At 32.8% G+C, this 20780-nt stretch overlaps 1 protein-coding gene across 1 annotated transcript; it reads left to right on the top strand.

Annotated features, from left to right (window-relative positions):
* Positions 1–18171: 18171 nt before the first annotated feature.
* Positions 18172–20239, top strand: LOC125216090 (probable methyltransferase TCM_000336). The gene is made up of 4 exons (XM_048117710.1): positions 18172–18375; positions 18475–18879; positions 19340–19612; positions 19747–20239. Exons 1-4 carry the CDS (start codon positions 18301–18303, stop codon positions 20089–20091), a joined length of 1098 nt encoding a protein of 365 aa, XP_047973667.1. The 5' UTR covers positions 18172–18300; the 3' UTR covers positions 20092–20239.
* Positions 20240–20780: the final 541 nt, after the last annotated feature.

Below are 20780 nucleotides of genomic sequence, written 5' to 3'. Positions count from 1 at the left end.
GAGTGTTTGAGTGTTTCCTTCGATTCGTAGGGTTTGAAATTCGATTCAGAGTGTTTGAGTCTGAGATGAATTCAGAGCGTTTTCTTTTTTCCCACCAATTTTAAAATTGAAATGACAATTTTGCCCTTAATATATTCGAAAATGATAGTTTTATTTGATAAAATGATAGTTTTGTTAGATTAAATCTAGACCACATATTTTAAAAATGTGTGGTGGAGATTTAGTTATAGGGTTATCACACAAATTGGGGTTATCATTATAATGCACCCATATATATATATATATATATAGTTTTGTGTTAAAATGACAACCCTCTTAAAATGACAACGTGACAACGCTTATACAAAGAATATTATAACGCTTACTGTACAATATTACAAACACTACACAAAGAATCTATAGATAGATTGCTGTATAGTGTGTCGGATATTGCTGACAAGAAATATTGCTTTGGTTAAAGACCAACAAATTGCTTGACCGTCTTTTTCCAGTTTTTTTTTTTTTTTTGCCACGTGGCAGCTTATTATTCGTCCACGTGTACAAATGATTGGCTAGAAATGGTGGTATGGTGTTATTTTAAGGGGTGGTGGCACCCTAACATGCCCTATATATATATATATATATATATATATATATATATAGGGATGTGATCAGGTTCATAAGTGAAATTCTGTCAAAAATCAAAGCAAATCTTAGCCATTGGATCCTGTAATGTAACCGTTAGATTAATGCCACGTGTGAGATTTGATTTGATTTTTGACGGAATTAGCCTTATGGACCATGGTGCGCTATATATATATATATAATGATTTTCATAGTTAGTTACTACATGCTAGTCTAATACCAAAATTAATTTATTTTCAAAATATTAATAAATTAAAAAGATACTATATATTAGAATAGTATTCTATATAGGAAATTGTTTGAGGAGTTACTATATATATTAAATGCTGTATAGCAAATTGTATAACTCTTCTTCTCCAAATAACTATGATCAGCTTTCACGTGACATTAGAAGTAGAGTACAAATTTTGTATTCATTCTCATAATTACTAAAACCTCATGTGTTGTTCAGAACAAATTTAAAATTGAACATGTTCAAAGTTCGTATTAAAAAAATAATTTTCTTGGAAACCTCTACATAGTCATTTAAGTTTAAGAACATAATTTCCTAAGCATAGCTTCTTAGATAGAGGCATAAATATATACAAAATTATTAACTCTCCAGTCCCGTGAATTTGACAATTCTTGAAAAAGAGGAATTATATATAAAAAAGATAGTATTAGAATTAAAGAATTATCTGCCCTTACCCCGCGATACTCTGCGTGATGAGACATCTGCAATGTGGGCTTGCCGGTGGCTCATCTCAGTGAGACGAGATCGAGCTATCCACGAGCTGCATCGTGGTTGCTCTAAATCAAAGTCTAGATAGGGGTAGGAATTTTTTAATATTTGAGTATCGTGTTTAATATAATTGCAAAGTTTAGATATCAAAAATACAGTTCACTTTTTCTTGAAACCGAGAATAAAGTACTCCCTCCGTCCCACAATAGATAGTATAGTTGGAGAATGGCACGGGATTTTAAGAAATGGTTATTTTGTGTGTTAGGTAGAGAGAATAAATTATTTGGGTATTAGACTAGCATGAAGTAACTAACTAGATATGAAAAAGCATGGATGTGGGTTGTTGTGAGCTTTGTTTAATTAATTATGACCAAATAAATTATTTGGGTATTAGACTAGCATGTAGTAACCCAACTTATCAGATACAATGAAAAAAAAGTGCAGAGTGGTGGGGGCAAGGGCCCGAGAGTAATAACCGGGCCATGGGCCCGCACGTGTGCTGAAGCTAAGAATAGAACAGAAAATGCTTGAACCACCACAGTCTTTTTTTTTATTTTTACCACAATTTGTCAATCATTGTATATAAAGTATCTTTTATTAGAAAAACATAATTAAATCCAATGATATAATTATGTAATCTTAATCATGATACCTTCAATGTCAGTGAATATTTAATAATTCGAAATTCGAAGCCACAGAATAATTGCAAGTCATATATAACAGCTTGATTATCTAATAATTGTGTATAAAAAAGAAAATCACTTCAGCCGAAGTTAATAAATTCGTATTTCTTTTTGAGACATTTTTTTTTGTTAAATACGTCGTTTCTTCTTTTTAATAAAAGTAAGTCATTTCAACATCTCTTTAATTTCATTATTTTGAGATATTATGTTTAGAATATGGAACATGTACGAAAAGTGCAGAGTTTGTTACATGAGTTTGACTCAGTGAAGCTCCGTCATGTGCACAGGGAAGGAAATTTCGCTTATGACTTTCTGTTACATTACACATATAATTTTCATATAGGTGTTCATGTTTTAGAGTCCCCTCCCTTGGGTCTTAGTATGTGGTTGATGCATGATAGATTAGGTGTTTCTTATATTCGTTAGTGTGTAATCAGGCTCTGCCCGCTTTTCTTACCAAAAAAAAGAATATGGAACATATAATATGAAACCTAACGATAATTTTATGATCACTCGAACAATAATTTCAAATTACAATTTATATTTTCAAAATTCATCAAATAATATAATCCATATACAAAATTAATCGAATGTGGAGAAAGAAATAGACGTAAATAATAATAGAGCACTATTTATTAATCCTCACAAAAACAATCTCCACCAATTAATAACTTAAATTAATTTCCATCACCCGTTTTGGAAGGGTTTAATTATCTGACGAAATTACCGACGGTGAACTTCGGCATCAGTCCTCGTCTTTGGCGTCGTTTTTCTCGCGCCAGCAGACGAGGATGGCAATGCAGCGGCGGAGGATGTAGAATTTGGCGCGCTGCTTCTTCGCCAAATCGCTGCATTTCTCTCCGAATGAGGATCTGCCCTGGCTCGAATATTCCCTCTCCATCGATATAGATAAATGTTGCCATATGTGTGTATGGTTTCCTTTTTAAATGGGGAAAATATAGTGAATGTAGAGATGAATGATTGAGAGTGGAGCATTGCACTGGAGAAAAAATGGTTGCTTTTTTTTTTCTTCTTGTTTAATTTTCTTGGTAACTTTTTTTCTTATGGTAAAAGAAAATAATTGAAACTGGCAGCTGGGAAGAAAGGCAAAATCTTCAACACCTGATTTAATTTGGGGCCTGGGCAACCCTTATTTATTTACTCAATAAAAATGTGACAAAATACTAAGTCTCTAATTTTATTGTAATTTTAATTTCTAGCTGGTAATTATTATGTATAAGTCGATCAATCGATGGATAGACATAGATATAACTTTTCATATCTGTACAAATCAAGAAATAGAATAAATTTTTTTATCTGATTAGTAGAAGAAATTTAATTTGCGTAAAACTTTAAAAAATGAAAACGATATATATATTCAAACCACATTTACCAAATAAATATTTCTGTATATCTGGATCTAATTACCAACCACTATATTAAAGATAGAGCAATTGATTGCAAATTGGATCTATATAAGTTTTAAACAAATTATGAAATGTGGCTGGTGCTTGTGTCATGCACGTACTGGACTATTATTATGCTATGCCAGAGAGTATTTACATTGGGCCAAAACTCAATTTAGGTTTGGTTGATGATTATTTTCATTGTTTTATTACTATTTTATACTTCCATTCACTTAAAATTCCAAATTTGAACTTTCAATTTATAACTTCATTTTGTTTGTGAATTTAGAAAACAATTGGTGCTACTTTTTTAAATGTCACACGTACACACATGGATTTCTTTATAAATATATATAAAAAAAATAATTGTTTTTTAAAAATGTATATAAATAAATAATGGGTATAGATTTGCAAAAGTAAACAGGCTGAGAAGAGATTTTTGAGGGACAGTTACAACGTTTAATAAGATTTATTTGTTGTACCATCGTTTCAAATCTTATTATAATTTTTAACCGCATATTTATCAACAAGATTTACACCTTAATTTGACCATTATAAATAAAATCTGAAGAAATTTTCATCCAGTCTGATATTTTATTGATGAAGATGACTGAACTCAGAAGAAGCAAAAGACTGATGGAGAAAGATTTAAGGGAAAGACTATCGAAGATGGATTTTTTGACAAAACTACCGCAAGAGATGACGATAGAGATCCTTGGAAGACTTCGTATTAAAAACATTATAAGATGCAAGTGCGTCTGTAAATCATGGCGCAATCTCATAGAAGGGGGCACCTTTGCCACGTCGTATACTCCGAAACCATGCCTGGTTTGCGTTCATCGAGACATGGGGTACGCGGTCTGCGGTGATCCTTGCATACCACTTTTTGGGTTCGACTTGCCTCATAATGCTCACAATCCCGTTGTAATTGATTCAGCTAATGGTTTGCTTTTGTTGAGGAATGGATGCGCTAATACTTTGTTCATATGCAATCCGATGACTCGTGAATATGTTAAGCTTCCTCCTCTGCCCGCACGTACTTGCTTTTTCGGATTTGGAGTCAGCAAAATAACTGGACAGTATAAGATTTTATGTGGTGATCAATTTAGGTCGTATCGGGTATACACTCTAGGAGAAGAGGAAGGATTGTGGAGAAGCGTCACAACATCAACATGCAATATTATAGTGCCTCGTGATCATGCTGCATTATCGAAAGGTTTGGTTGGGAATGATTTTCAAAAAAATCTTCGCGTTTGTTGTTTGGAAAACCTTAGACTCTCTCGTGATTATGCTGTATTTTTTAACGGAAATCTTCATTGGTTGGAATATGATTTCCAGAAATATCTATATGTTCGTTGCTTTGACCTTGACACCGAGCTGTTTACCGGTTTTTCGCTTCCCAATTATGGTGGCGGAAAATATGGCGATTGTCGACTATGTATTTTGGAGGGTAAGCTATGCTTTTGTGATCTTTTAGAGAGTTTCGATGTTGTTATTTGGTGGATGAACAATTATGGAGATGAGAGTTCTTGGACAAGGATATATAACTTCTTCACCGGAATAGATATGTATGGACTTGTCTATCCACTCAGAATTTTTGACAATGGTGACTTTTTGTTCACAACGGATTTCTTTGAGAAGCTATTGATCTACCCCAAAAACATTAAAGATCCTTTATACCTTTTTAAGTGTCGTGGTCTTCTTTACCGACCTAGTTATTATTATTCCAACATCGTTACTTATACCCCAAGTTTTCGTTCACTCAAAACTATGAGGATTCATAATATTCAGTCATTAAGTTTATACCCCCTCCGTGACGTTATAGTTGAGTCGTTTTTTCATTATGGTTCTTAGACATAGTTGAGTTATTTTTTCATTTTATGACAACTCTCTCTATGTTTATTCCTCCCCAAATTTCACATCTTTGTATTTGGAATCATAATTAATAAATAATACTCCCTCCGTCTCCCATTAGGAGTCACACTTTGACCGGGCACGGGTTTTATAATTGATTTCTTTTTCACAATTTTCATTTGTGTTTTTGTATTGTGTGACGAAGCACAATTTTCATATGTGTTTTGTATTGTGTGATGAAGTGAGAATAACTGGGATAAGGTTCGATAATTTTATGGTAATTTACTCTTTGTACCTATAATTATTTTTTAAAATTAATCTTTGGATGGCACTTTGCTCAAAGATGATTGGAATATATATGAGAAATTGGATGGTATGAATTTGATAGAAAATCGAAAAGTAGAAAGAAATATAAATACATAACAAAAAAATGTGTTAAGAGATACACTACTATAAGTAAAATGCATCTTATATTCACGGGGTATAAACATTTTAGCTATGAAAATGTAATTTCGAGCTAGGGAGTGATCAATTGCTAACTACAACTAATTTACAACTAATTTAAGATTATAGGACTTTAGAAATCTTGTGGCCTACAATTTGTCATGGGTAATTTCATTTTTTTTATTTTTTAATATTAAAAAGATAATAGCAACTATCAAATTTAGGGTTTAGAAACACAGTGTCAATACAGTGTGTGAAATACAGCTACACAAAGACATGACATTGTACAAGCATTGTATTGACATATTATGTGTCGTGTATTGATATAAAGCTGTTAACGAAATTTATGAAAATTTTTGATTTTTTTTTCAAATTTTGACATTGAAACATATGCAAGTGAGACCTCGTTAGAATCCTTATGAAAATATCTTTAATTTGATATATGTTTGTGCGAAAAATAATTTAAATCGAGAAATTTATATGCGTTTTAAAGTTCTGGATATTTTTCAAAAGTTAGTTACAACTAATTTGTTGTAAATTGACTTTAATACCCTTATCGACGTTTTTTTTTATCGTATTGACATTCCGGGATTGATGATCTAGACCCTTGATTTGAATACCTAATGACTATTATTTAATTGTAGCTAGCAATTAAGTATTGAGTTAGTAAAATAACACTCCCCTTCGGAGATATGCGATACAATTAATGTAATTTTGGAATCCACTTATTTACCTCAATTGTGTGCATAAGTGGATGATAGTTTATTTCGGTGTAAATCACTATAATTTCAATATTTCAGAAATATTATAATATTAATTTTATAATATTTTCGTATTGTATTAAATAATATTTATAATAGGGATGATCCAATGGTACCACCTTGTGGCACCCAACATGTGGCATATGCGTATCCGTTAATTGTATGGCTATTAGATAAATTGATATAGTGAATAGTAGTATATAATAAAGGTTGTCACACTTGGCTCCCACCTATGCTGGTGACACATTCTTCAGTGTATTAATTATGTATTCAAATTATATACTCCATATACTAGATAATTAAATCTTCATCATTCATGTAATTCATGTAATTTTGACAGTAGTATCAATCATCAAATGACCATATATTGACTATACAAAAAATATTCGATATCATAAGCTTCAAATTTTACCAAATCAAAACATTAAAATAATTAAAGAAAATGAAATAAAATATAATGTAAGTAGGAGATCCAAATTTAAAAATATACAAATAAGTTTTTTAAATACAATGATAATTTAAATGAATTTATGAAAAATTATATTAAGTTTGTAGGAATTGTTTTATAAATAAAAACGGTCAAGTATTAATGAAAAGCATGGAAAATATGATATACTAGCAAAACTCGTCTTCAATTAATTTTGTAATATAATAAGTAGTATATTATTATATCATTTTTAAATCAAATTTTATTTAATTATTATTAATTTAATTATCGATCAGTTTATCTATTTTTTATTTTATTCTTTTCTAACTCATTTTTCATATTTTTTTGTTAAAACAATAAAAGCATAAAATTTAAAATATTTGTTTATATTTCTGAAAATAAAATATTTTTATTAGAAAAAAAATTAAGTACAATATTTTTTTATAGTTATTCAGTTGAAAATATTATAGTCTATCCCTTAGGGGTTATAATGTAAAATTAAAGTACAATTAAAATAGGTAAGTTCCTTATTTATTGCAAGTAATAGAGAATGACAATTTGTATATATACAGCCTTTGTTAATTTATCACTACTCGTAATACTAGTACTAGTACCAAATTTCAATATGACCAAGACCAATCGAACCAAACTTACAATTAATTAACCCCAATATGTTTTTTAAAACCCTAAAATGATGAAATCGTTTCTTAATATTGAATTAAACAATGGTTTGCTATTTCAATTACATCAAGAAATTAATATAACAGATGGCATGGATCAAGAAATTCAAGAACGAAGCTGCATTCAATTAAGAAACTGACATCCAAAAAGATAGAAATTGTTCCAGAAACAAACTAACCAGAATCACTTCTTAACGAGGGAAAAGTAAAGAGTCTTGTTTATATGAAACCCAGATATTTCGATGACATCGTGGACTTTCAACTTGTGGTGTTTCGCGACTTTTACCCACCCATTAGTAAGAAAAATTCTGTGAGTGATGTGAAGTTCAGCTCCTACCTCTTTGTCATCCACGTTCATCACGATCCGGACGCCCCCGTGTTTTGCCAACCCACGCTCCTCCTCCGTCAGATACTCTTCTAGTTTCTTCGCATTTGATTGTGGGATATGAAGCCGCCCGCTGGCGACATCGGTGTCCGTGAGCTTCTTCTCGAAAAGAACAGTCGGCTCAGAATCAACAACAATTCCAAAGAGTTTTACCCTTTTTGGAGAAGAGGGTGGCCGATCTTCACTCCTATCTCTCTTTCTTGAAGTGGAGGCAGCATGAATTCTTGTTGAAGAGGTGGCACCCATTCTTGTTTTCTTGGAGAGTGATGATGATAATTATCTTGAAATGGTAACCGTCTAATTAACGGATGCAAATGCGGTGTATATATAGTGAGGGATTCTTTTGAGTTTGAAGATGCAAATGCGCGCGTATATGCAATGAAGGATTCTTTTGAGTTTGAAGACTCAAAACCTAATAACACTCGTGTCAGGTTGACCCGATAATAAAGATTCAAACACGAGTACAGTGAGTATTTTGAGTGCATTAATATGTAGTGTGTGTAGTGTGAGTATTTTGTGCATGTGTTTGCCAAGTGTGTAAATTTTGTGCATACTTTTGTGAATAGTATGTGTATTTTGTGCATAGTGTGGTGTCTTTAATTTTATGTCCAGTGTGTGTAATGTATGCAATTCGTGTTTCTTACGTATTCCCTCCGTTCTATAATAGTGGATGCATTTTTTTTTGGCACGAAGATTAAGAAAAATTGTGTTAAGTGAGCTAAGTAAAAGAAGAATATTTAAGTAGCAAATGAAAAAGGTAGAGATGAAGTAAGAGAGAGTAAAGAAGTGAGAATAATTGTGTTGACTTTTATTGTAAAGAAAAATAACTCCTCTGCTTTTGAACGTACTAAAATGACAAAATGGCTCTAATATTATGGAACAGAGGGAGTATGTGTGAGTAATGTGTGTATTATGGATATATGCAATGAACGTGTCTAACTTATACTATTTATATTTGAGTGAACTACAAAAATAGTCCATGGACTATGCATTTATCTCGCCAATGAACCCTGGACTTTAAAAATATCCTCAGACAACCCTAAACTAAGCGTTTATCTCGAAAATGGTCATTTTTCACTGTTTCGTGACAAAAATACCCTTTTGGGGGGTTTTGGGAGGTTTGGGCAATTTGGTCTTTTTATATTTTAAATCTAATATTATTTTTGTGGTGTACTAAATATGATATTATTTCAAAATTATCATTCTTCTTTCCTTTAGTCATTCTTCACTTATTTCAATATTAAATTTACTTTTATAAAATTAATTTTTAAATTTTGATTATTAAATATCAATTGATTATTTTAAATATTAAAATTACTATTAAATAACAAATTAATAGTTTTAATCAATATTTAATCAATAAGGTACAACGCTGCCTTAGTTTTAATCAATAATTAATCGTTTTAATCATAAATAGATCATATAACACGATTTATTCTGAAATAAATATGCATCTAATGTATAAGAGAATTTGACTAAAAATATTATGAAGTTGACTAAAAATTTGATACTACTAAAAATTTGATATAGGAGAATTTTTGTTGAAATTTTCTAGTTAATTTTGATTGCTTTCAAATTAATAAACGAAAATTATATTAGTCTTACATTAGATGCATATTTATTCGGAATAAATCGTGTTAGTGATCTATTTATGATTAAAACTAATGTGTCGTCGTACCTTATTGATTAAATATTAGACGCTATCAAATATTGATTAAAACTATTAATCTGTTATTTAATAGTAATTTTAATAATTAAAATTTTTTATTGATATTTAAGAATCGAAATTTTAAATTTAATTTTATAAAATTAAATATAATATTGAAATAAAGAAACAAAGTGAAGGATGGCAAAATGGAAGAAAAAGATAATTTTGAAATAATATCAGATTTAGTACATAACTGAAATAATATCATATTTAAAATGTAAAAAGACCAAATTGCCCAAACCCCCAAAAACCCCCTAAAGGGGTATTTTCATCACGAAACAATGAAAAAGGACCATTTTCGAGATAAACGCTTAGTCTAGGGTTGTCTGGGGATATTTTTAAAGTCCAGGATTCACTGGCGAGATAAACGCATAGTCCATGGACTATTTTTGTAGTTCACTCTTTATATTTCCAATTATTTGATTTAAAATTTGAAATTCAAATTGTGAAATTGAGATTTTTGGAACTGTAATTCACTAATTCCAAATTTAAATATTTTTGTGACATCAATCACCAAACATTGGATTTTGAGTTAAAAACATAACAATCACACTTGAGTCGCTTATAAGGGGGCCGAAGAAGTATATAGTAGTAACACTTTATTAGAAAAAATGTTGATTAGAAAATTTTTTAAATTTCATATAAAAACATAACAATCACACTTTAAAATGTATAGATAATACGAAAACATCATTAATAAAAAATACTTCAATAAGTTTTGGAAAAATAAAATCAAAAAATTTGATTTATATTTATACCTAAACATTTAATATAAAAATCAAAATAAATAAAACATAAAATACTACTAGAACTAGTTATATACCTAGTCAATTCCTATAACATGAGTATTGATTTTGTTTCAATCGTCACCTACAATATTTGTTATTGCACTTTTATTTTTGAAATCAAGAAAGCCAACCTAGCATTATTATATGCAGCATATATAACATGATATAATTTTTTAGAGTGAACTATAAAAATGGTCCTTGAACTATGGGGTTATCTTATAAATAGTTCTTGGATTTTGAAAATATCACCAGCAGTTCCTGAACTAAGGGTTAATATAAAAAATGGCCCTTTTGCATTGTTTTAAGACGAAAATGCCCTTTTGAGGGGTTTTGGGGAGTTTGGAAAATTTGGTTTTTTTACACTTTTAACATTTTAAATCTGATATTATTTCAGTTATGTACTAAATCTGATATTATTTCAAAATTATCATTCTTCTTCCCTTTTGTCATCCTTCACTTTGTTTCTCTATTTCAATATTAGATTTAATTTATAAAATTAAATTTTAAATTTTGATTTTTAAATATCAATAAATTTTTTTAATTAAAACTATTAATTCATGGACACTATAAATATTGATTAAAACTATTAAATTTTGTTATTTAATATAATATTCAGCTAAATTGAAGAAGTACAAAAAAATAATATTAATCATGATGGAAAAATAAGAGCTATTCTATTTAGCCTCCGTTCGGTTGTGTTATAATTGCTTGTGAGATAGAATATTATGAAGTTGACTAATAATTTTATATAGGAATATTTTTGTTGAAATTTTCTAGTAATTTTGATTGTTTTCAAATTAATATACGAAAATTATATTAGTCTTACATTAGATGTATATTTATTTCAGAATAAATCGTGTTATATGATCTATTTATGATTAAAGCTATTAAATATTGGTTAAAACTAAGGCGTTGTCATATCTTATTGATTAAATATTAGACATTATCAAATATTGATTATGCTATTAATTTTTGTTATTTAATAATTTTTATAATTAAAAAATTTATTGATATTTAAAAACTGAAATTTAGAATTTAATTTTGTAAAATTAAATCTAATATTGAAATAAAGAAACAAAGTGAAAGATGACAAAAGGGAAGAAGAATGATAATTTTGAAATAATATCAAATTTAGTACGTAATCTGAAATAATATCAGATTTAAAAGGTTAAAAATGTAAAAAGACCAAACTGTCCAAACCCCCCAAAATCCCTTAAAAGAGCATTTTCGTCTCGAAACAATGCAAAAGGGCAGTTTTTTATATTAACTGTTAGTCCAGGAACTGCTAGTGATATTTTTAAAGTCCAATAACCATTTATGAGATAACCCCATAATCCATGGACTATTTTCATTTAGTAATTGGTGTTTCATGGTTTGACCATTTATCAAAAATATCCCACTATTTATGTAATTATTTTCTGTGCCCTTGAGTTATTTTTCTTTTTTCAACAACAAAATTCCAAATCTCACTTATTATTGGGGTAATTACAATTTACGTATAAAATGTTTCACCAATGTTTCAATTGAGTACAAAATATTTTAAGTTAACAAATATTATACAAATAGTTTGATTATTGGAAACGAGATTCAGTTTTAGTATCTAGACTTCAATTGTAATTTCGTTTCTAATTTTTGGCATTTTCCAATAGATTGAGCTCTTGATCTACGGTGTGCAGTAGCCAAAATTTGATAGTTAATGCATCTTAAAAATTGGATTTGTGCGATTTGGTAAATGGAAGTGGAAATTATTTTCATCTTTGAGTTAGTGTTGCCAATATTTTTACCAATTTATGGTTTATAACTATGGATGTTTATTTGATTTTGTTTTGATTAAGAGAGGCTGGATTTTTGCTATAAATGAGGTTCCAACTGTGTTTCAAAGCATAAGCTAGACCTTGGTTTTGAAAACTTTATTAGGTTTGAAGTAATCAGTGAAGTAGCCTTACCGCCTGCATTTGATCATGCAGCAGCAGCCAGAAGATGTTTAATTTGTGTTTTTTGGTATCTACTAGTTGGATTATTGTAACCTATTGTTAACTACCGATTAAAGATTCTCGTTTTGCTTTCTAACGGTGACATTTATCTTCATTTTTTACACTATTGTGATGCTGACTTTCGACCTAATCTTTACTGATGTCTTAAAACGATATCTAATGCTGAATCGAACCTGCTGAAGTTCATGATGTTTAGTGTCACCTAGAAGTTAGGCTGATATCTGGAATCAGAAAAGAATATTTTTAGCTTCTACTGACAATCTTGTGAAAAATATACTTTGATTGGTTCCATGTGATCTGTGTGGAGAAGTAATTAAGTTCCCCTTATCGTGTAGGTTGGGAGAAGAAATGAGTCAATGATACTTCCTCTGGAGCTATTACAGCAATTCAAAGCCTCGGATTTTACTGATCAAGATGAATACGAAGCATGGCAGAAGAGAAACCTTAGAATGCTGGAGGCTGGTCTTCTGCTGCACCCTCACTTTCCACTTGAAAGGGGTAATACTGCTGCTCAACTACTGCGCCAGATAATTCAGGCAGCCTTGGGTAGGCCAATAGAAACTGGGAGAAACAACGAGTCTATGCAAGTTTTGCGTACTACAGTAATTGGGCTGGCAAACAGGATGTCTGATGGTGCCCCACTTGAATCCAGTCACTGGGCAGATGGCTTCCCGTTGAATCTCCGCCTTTATGAAATGCTTCTGGAAGCATGTTTTGATCTCAATGAGGAGACATCCTTTATAGAGGAAATTGATGAGCTCATGGAGCTCATAAAGAAAACATGGGGAGTCCTTGGACTGAATCAAATGCTGCACAATTTATGCTTTACGTGGGTGTTGTTCAATCGATATGTTGCAACCGGGCAAGTCGAAAATGATCTATTATGTGCTGCCGACAGTCAACTTGCTGATGTCTCCAAAGATGCCAAAATGACCAAAGATCCAGTTTATGCTAAGATGTTGAGTTCTGCTTTGACGGCCATGTTAGGTTGGGCCGAGAAAAGACTCTTGGCTTATCACGAAACATTTGACAGTGCGAATATTAATACCATGCAAGCTATCGTGTCCATTGGGGTAGTGGCTGCTAAAATATTGGTTGAGGATATCTCAAATGAGTACCGGCGAAGAAGGAAAATGAAGTTGATGTGACTCTTAGCAGGATTGACACTTACATTAGGTCATCCCTTCGCACTGCATTTGCTCAGGCAAGTTGAAGATGTGATTATTAGTTTAAGGTATAGCTGACATGAAAGTGAATTTAGGGCCATCTTCACTTTCATGAAACTAGCTTAAGGATTTTAAAATTTAAGCATTCAAATTACTTTCCCATATACAATCCTGTCAACCAAACAATCCCGTCAACCAAACATTGCCTAAGAGTCTTATTTCACTTTTATCGTAAATAGTAAGCAGACCTCACATTCCATCCAATTTATTTCACTCATATTTTATTATAAAACTAATACATATAAGTGAGACTCATATTCCACTAACTTATTTAACTCACTTTTTTTTTACATTTCTTAAAACTCGTAACATAACTAAATAGGACTCTTATTGCGGGACGGAGAGGGAGTACATGTGGAATCTTTTCTTTCGAAATGGTTATTAAAATAACGATGATGAACCTTTTTCAATCTGTTAATTTTGGCATAAACGACTTTTTCTGTTATAATTTTATTTTTCTAATTGATGATTAGCCACCCATTATCAGATGTTAACACACTTAAACCTAAAATTAATTATTTATTAGCTTTTAATATTTCGTGCAAGAATATAACCAGAATATGCAGTTCATGTGTTCAACTGCGTTTAATATGTTTTTTTTAAAAAAAATATGTGATCAAACGCTAAAGAAGGGTTTCATTTTACAACTAATTAAACTTTTGCAAAAAAAAAAGGGGGCGAGAATAAATTTAAAATAAATGGGAAGTTCGTTATTAAAATTGCTAATATTCAAAAGGGTGATTTATAAAGATCAATTTCATTATTTTCAAATTTAATTAGAGCATCCACGACCTTGGCCCGGATTCAGGCCCCAAGTCTCCTCCACGTCATTATTTCCCTAAGTTTCTATGCCAAACCACAACTCATCTAACCCTGCAGGCCCCCCATCCAGGTCACAACTATTAAATTGCACTATTCACAATTTACAACTTATTTTACGCGTGAAAACAAAACGTTGAACAAATAAAACAAGGAAAATTCGTTCTTCATTCGGAAATTGAAAACTACAACATAGAACTTTAAAATAAAAAAAAATACATTAAAACATAACATCAATGCTGGAAAACGTTGGTGCGTGTCCAAATTTATTCAATTAGATCTGCTTGGAGGCGAGTGTATGCTTCTTCTTCGTGCATCGCAGCTGAACGAGTCATGACATTGCGCATGTCGGGAGGAACACCCTGCACGGGTGGGTAGGTGACAACGTGGTTACTGGCGGTGCTGGAGCTTGCATCTCGCTCTATGCTGTGACATTTTCTTTCCCGTCCTCAACGATCATGTTATGCATTATGATACATGCATACATGATGTCAGCGATTAGTGGACGGTGCCATCCACATGCCGCTCCCTTCACTATACTCCACTGTGCTTGGAGGACTCCGAATGCACGCTCCACATCTTTTTGAGCCGCCTCTTGCTTTTGGGCGAACAAGGACCTCTTCGGCATTGTCGGATATGTGATAGTCTTCACGAACACGGGCCATCGAGGGTAGATCCCATCTGCCAAATAGTACCCCATACTGTACCAGTGATGGTTGGTCGTGAACTCTATGTTCGACGCCCGACTCACAATTGTTAAACAATGGAGACTCGTTCAACACATTGAGGTCGTTGTTCGACACAGCGACACCAACGTAGGCATGCCAGATCCACAATCGTTGGTCGACAACGGCCTCCAACACGACCTATTGTATTGTCATCTCCAAGCTGTTGGACAATTCTTCCACTGCTAGTGCATACAGTCGATGCTGCCCAGCATCCCGGGGAAGCCACGGACCCGCTCGTGCATGTTCACCAACCTCTAGGTGTCGTTGGTCGTTGGCTTTCTTAAATGCTTCGATGACTGCCTAAGAATTTAGCTAGGCACTCTCGTCCAGTTTGCTCGATTACATGGAGATACTCATCGAACATATCTGCAGTAGTTCCGTAAGCGAGTTGACGTATGGCAGATGTGCATTTCTGCAAATTCGATATACTTTGCCAGTGAATAGTATCGGTGGTTTGCATGAAAAACGAGTCACGTGCTACAACTACGTTGACGATGCACAAGAATAAAGGCTTCCACATCCGGAACCGATGACGGAATATCTTATCACTCCAACGAGGATCTCTACATAAATAATCTGTGAAAAGCCGCAAATGAGCTTGTTCACGGTCTCAGTGGATATACATCTGAGTCCGTGGTACGCGGACGTGTTGTTCGTTCCACAGTTGAACAACAGCTTGGTCGTTGTTGATTTCCTCTTGGATGCGGGCATCGCCTCCTCAAACATTCTGACAATTTGAGCTTCGATTGCTCTTGATCATCACGTCGAGGAGGTATTTTTTACAGATATATTTGCGAGTGATGTAGTTTGAGAGGGTGAGAAATGAAGTAGAATAAAACGGCGTGGAATTTATAGAAAAATTTCAAATTAAAAAAAAATTAAAATTGTGGCCCGTGTCCGGCCCGAACCCCCTCCAACGCTGGGCTGGACTGTGACGCGGCTCAGGCCCGGGACCATCCAATGCGGGGCCGGGCCGTGTCTCGCCCTTCTGCAATGCGCAGGCCGGGGGCCGGAACCCAAGTGCGATCTGGCCTGACTGCGTTAAGGTTTAGGGATGCTCTTAGATAAAAACAATAGGAAATCAGTCAAATAGAATAATGTTATCTGTTCCCATGATTCCTACTGGTGTCATGCACATGGTTTTCTTGAAAATGGCATTAAAATATCTTTTTGTACACGAGTCACGACATTAACCTGCGACAGATTCATTTCCTTTAGGGTTGGGGCATTTATTTAAGAATGACAATCCTATTCCATAATTTTAAATGAATCATAATGCAAATATTTTTCTTGCAAGTATAGTAGTCCAAAAAATTTTGATGTTACATAACTATCATGTCTATATTGAGACAAATTCCCTGATATATAATGCACTTATTATTTATTGAAAAAGACGAAAAGATTCGGCCAAAAGCCATAATCAATGAGTATATGTATGCATTATTGCATGAGTGATTTTTTGGGTTTTGTTAGTTTTATAAATAAAATTGTTAATTCATGCAAGCCAATAATTGAAAAAGATGATGTCACGCTCAAATTTTAGAAGGTTCAAAAGCCATGCTGCCCCTCAGTGACACGAAGCCAAGATTTCATTGCCGGAGGCCCAAATAGCTGTTAAAATTATAGGGTGTTTAAGTCATGTGTGGGATAATTTTTAGTCGGCGCATAGTGATTGTCGTGAGAAATGGTGTTGACATCTATAGACCACACTAAAATTCAAGGTAAATGATAAGAAAAATGAATCAATGCAAAATGAGCACATACGAGCCATGTATATAGACCACACTAAACTACTAGTCATTTGAGCTTGTCAATAAGTAGTAATTAAAATACTTTAGAATCAGTAACTATCACGTATGATTTATTTTGTTGGAAATTTCAAATGCAAATAAAGTTTATATAGTTTGAATTTTTTACAATCAAATTCTATGTTTATGAGAAAATCTTATAATACGTGATATTAATGACCAATAGTCCTATATCAAAATTATTTACTAGTAATAATTTATAAATTAAGAATTATTAGGCATAATTTATGCCCGACAATCTCTCTCATAAAGCATGTTTTCAAATAGGGACTCTGCCATCTACTTGAAAATTTATAATACAATGGCAGCTGGGAAACAACTCATCAACATTAATTAATTAGAGCATCATTAGACATTAATTATACTTATATTGATCAACTAATCTAAATCAAATTCAACCACTGGTCGTTCTCTCATCGTAAATAGTGCGGCCACAAATCATATAATGAAATAGATAGATAATACTAATAAGTAGTATAAAAAATGTTATTGTCAGAACCGCTGATTCCCTGATAAGAAAATTTACTTATATTAAAGAACTGTTTTCGTTTATGAATGAAATTGAATTCATTGTAGATTTTCAAACAAAATTTAATTATATTAAAGAAGAATAATACTCCCTTCTCCGTAAAATTTTTTTAGTCCGTTCTTAAAAAGTATGAACTTTCTAGTTTTGAAAAGTATTTTCTTTTAATACGGTTATCCGGTGGTTTTTTGCAGTTCCAATTTGAAACCATCAGGAATCAGCGGTTCTGGCACGGTTTCAGTTCCAAAAGTTCGAAACCTAAACCGACCAAGAATGACGGTTTCGGTTCTATTTAAATCTCATGTTTCCGGTTCAGAACCGTAACCAACGGTTACAGTTTCGCGGTTCAAGAGTTGACCAATTTTTCGTAGCACCCCGAAAGTGCTCGGAAAAACTGGGCCCTGCTCGAAAAATTGCTCAGAAATAATTCCGAGGAAGCAAATGGCTAGCACCATTTTTGCTCGGAAAACGCCATTTTTCCTAGCACTTTGGGAATATTCCGAGCACTACGGTGCTTGGTAAACGCAGCTTTTTTTTGTAGTGACATAAACTTTGGACATGGAATCTTAGACAACGTCAGCTCGTTTATGCTTTCCTCCAACTATAAAACCCAACTCATATATCACATCATCAACAACATCAGCTCGTTTATGCTTCGTACACTTAAATATTTCCTATAAATTCTTCTCATCATTCAAAAACCGCTCAATTTTTCACCATGGATCTTGAAAAGGCTTTCCACATGAAGGGTGGCCTCGACGAAACCAGCTATCCCAAAAATTCTGCATTGCAGGTCATTTTCTTTCTATGACTTTTTTTATTCTTATGGTTTTTGGAATTACAATTCACACATATTGATCAAAAATTAAGTTGTGATTATTTGATTAAGCAGAAAAAGGGAGCTGAAATGGTGAAGCACATAACCCTAGAAAGCATAGAGAAATTGATAATGGAAACAAGGCCAAAGAGCATGAGGATTGCAGATATGGGCTGCTCTTCAGGGCCCAATACTCTGTCACACGTTAAGGATATCGTCGCCGCCGTCGAGGGAACCTGTCGGAAAATCGGGGAGGCGGCGCCGGAGTTTCGCATCTACCTCAACGATCTGCCCACTAACGACTTCAATGCAATTTTTAAGGCCTTGCCGGAATTCTACCGGGAGCTCAACGTCGGGAAGGAAGACGGCTGCCGCCCGGTTTATGTCGCCGGCTTTCCCGGCACGTTCTACGGCAGGATCTTCCCCGACAACTGCTTGCATATGGTCTATTCCTCATATAGTCTCCACTGGCTCTCCAGGGTTAGTTGTTCACTTTTTATTTTAGGACAAATTGCCGGGAGAGGAAAAAAAAAAAAAAAAAAAAAAAAAAAAAAAAACACGAAGTTTGGTCATAGTCAATTTCAAAAATAGATAATTTTATTATAATTTTGATTTAGATTTTGAGAAAAACTATGTATGATTTGAAAGCCGAAATTCATGATATATATCTCTCGCAAAAATGATTGATTTTAGTACGAAAAAGAATAAAATTAGACTAAAAGTATTTTGGCTCGTTTTTCCTTAAATCTAAATCAATAGGACAATTGAGAAAATGTCAAGGTTATAATAGGAATTGATTAGTTCGGAAAGTTGCGGAATTGACCAGAATTCGAACCAAATTTCATGATTTTTATAGCGATTTATTCTCTATTTTAATCCACTGGAATGGTGTACGTTGCTAATGATCAGAGTGTCACATTGATTATATGGTTGAATTCAGGTTCCTTTAGGAATTTATGATGAGCAAAATATGTCGATGAATAGAAAGAGTATTTATATATCTACAAGGAGCGAAAATGGAGTGTGTGAAGCATATTACAAGCAATTTCAAGAGGACTTTTCATTGTTCCTTAAATCAAGGTGTGAAGAGGTTGTGAATGGTGGGAAAATGGTGCTAATATTGTTGGGGAGAGAGGGGCCTTGTCATGTGGATAGGGGCGTTTCTTTGTTATGGGAACTTCTCTACCAATCTCTAGCCACCCTTGTTGACCAGGTAATTTAATTACATAAAATGCAAACTTTATATATTATACAAACTCAAACTCTTCGATACTGTGTCAACACATTGTAAGATCTAAGTTGTGTATGTATGAATATTTGTAATTTATATTCATGATCATGGTGTAGGGTGAAGTTGAGGTGGAGAGATTGGAATCTTATGAGGTGAACTTCTATGCACCATCAATGGAAGAGTTGGAAGATGAAGTTAGGAAACAAGGGGGTTTCAAGATTGAGGTGATTCACAAGTTCCAAATGGATAGAGATGCCGCAGCCTCCAATTCAATTAGCTATGGAAGTGCAATGGCAAAGGCAATCAGATCCATACAAGAACCAATGATTGCTCACCACTTCGGACATGGAATCTTAGACAAGTTATTCCAACTTTATGGGAAATTAGTGGACCAAGAGATGGCCAAGGGTCATATTTCCTCTACTTCCATTGTCTTAGTTCTCACTAAATTGTACAATTAATTGCTTGCATGTGTGATTTTACAGCCATGGCCCATGTGTGCTTGAGGTAATTCAGTATTGATTGTAACAAATACTATCTCATACTGTGAGATATCTGTTCATTTCATAGAGTTATTACCAATTAAAAAAATAAATTTGTTAAATTGCATGCACGGGAGTTATTTCATCTGAACACATATATATGATCCTTAATTAAGAATTTTGTTATGAGAGCTTAATTACGAATCTATAAATCTATAAAAGCCGAGTTTTGGCTTCATTTTGAATATTTATAAGTTTTGGGCATGAGTTTTAATAATTATAAATTTTGGGCCAATTTGGATATTTATAATAACTAATGAATATTTATGTATAATAAATGCCATGAAATAATTTAGGCTATAAACGGCATAAATAATGAATTTAGACAATAAATAGCAGTTACAAATATTTATGCGTTTTGGAGTGTTTGGAAAGGGACGTTTCCTTAATCATTATATCAATTAGCCACAATCTATCTCTCTATACACACACACATATATATATAGGGATGTATTAAAATACTTTTCATATCTTTTGTCCTTTTTCCTTCTTAATCCTAGCCCCACGATTTTGTCATCTGACGATTAGATTAATGTCACGTGTCATTTAATAATGCACATTTTCATTCTAATAATACACAGCGGCTAATAATGCAACATTATAGACTA

Source organism: Salvia hispanica, chromosome 3 (genome assembly GCF_023119035.1).
Source record: "Salvia hispanica cultivar TCC Black 2014 chromosome 3, UniMelb_Shisp_WGS_1.0, whole genome shotgun sequence".
NCBI classification, from domain to species: domain Eukaryota; kingdom Viridiplantae; phylum Streptophyta; class Magnoliopsida; order Lamiales; family Lamiaceae; genus Salvia; species Salvia hispanica.
Note: the sequence above shows the minus strand (reverse complement) of the source record. Positions and strands in the feature narration are given on the sequence as shown.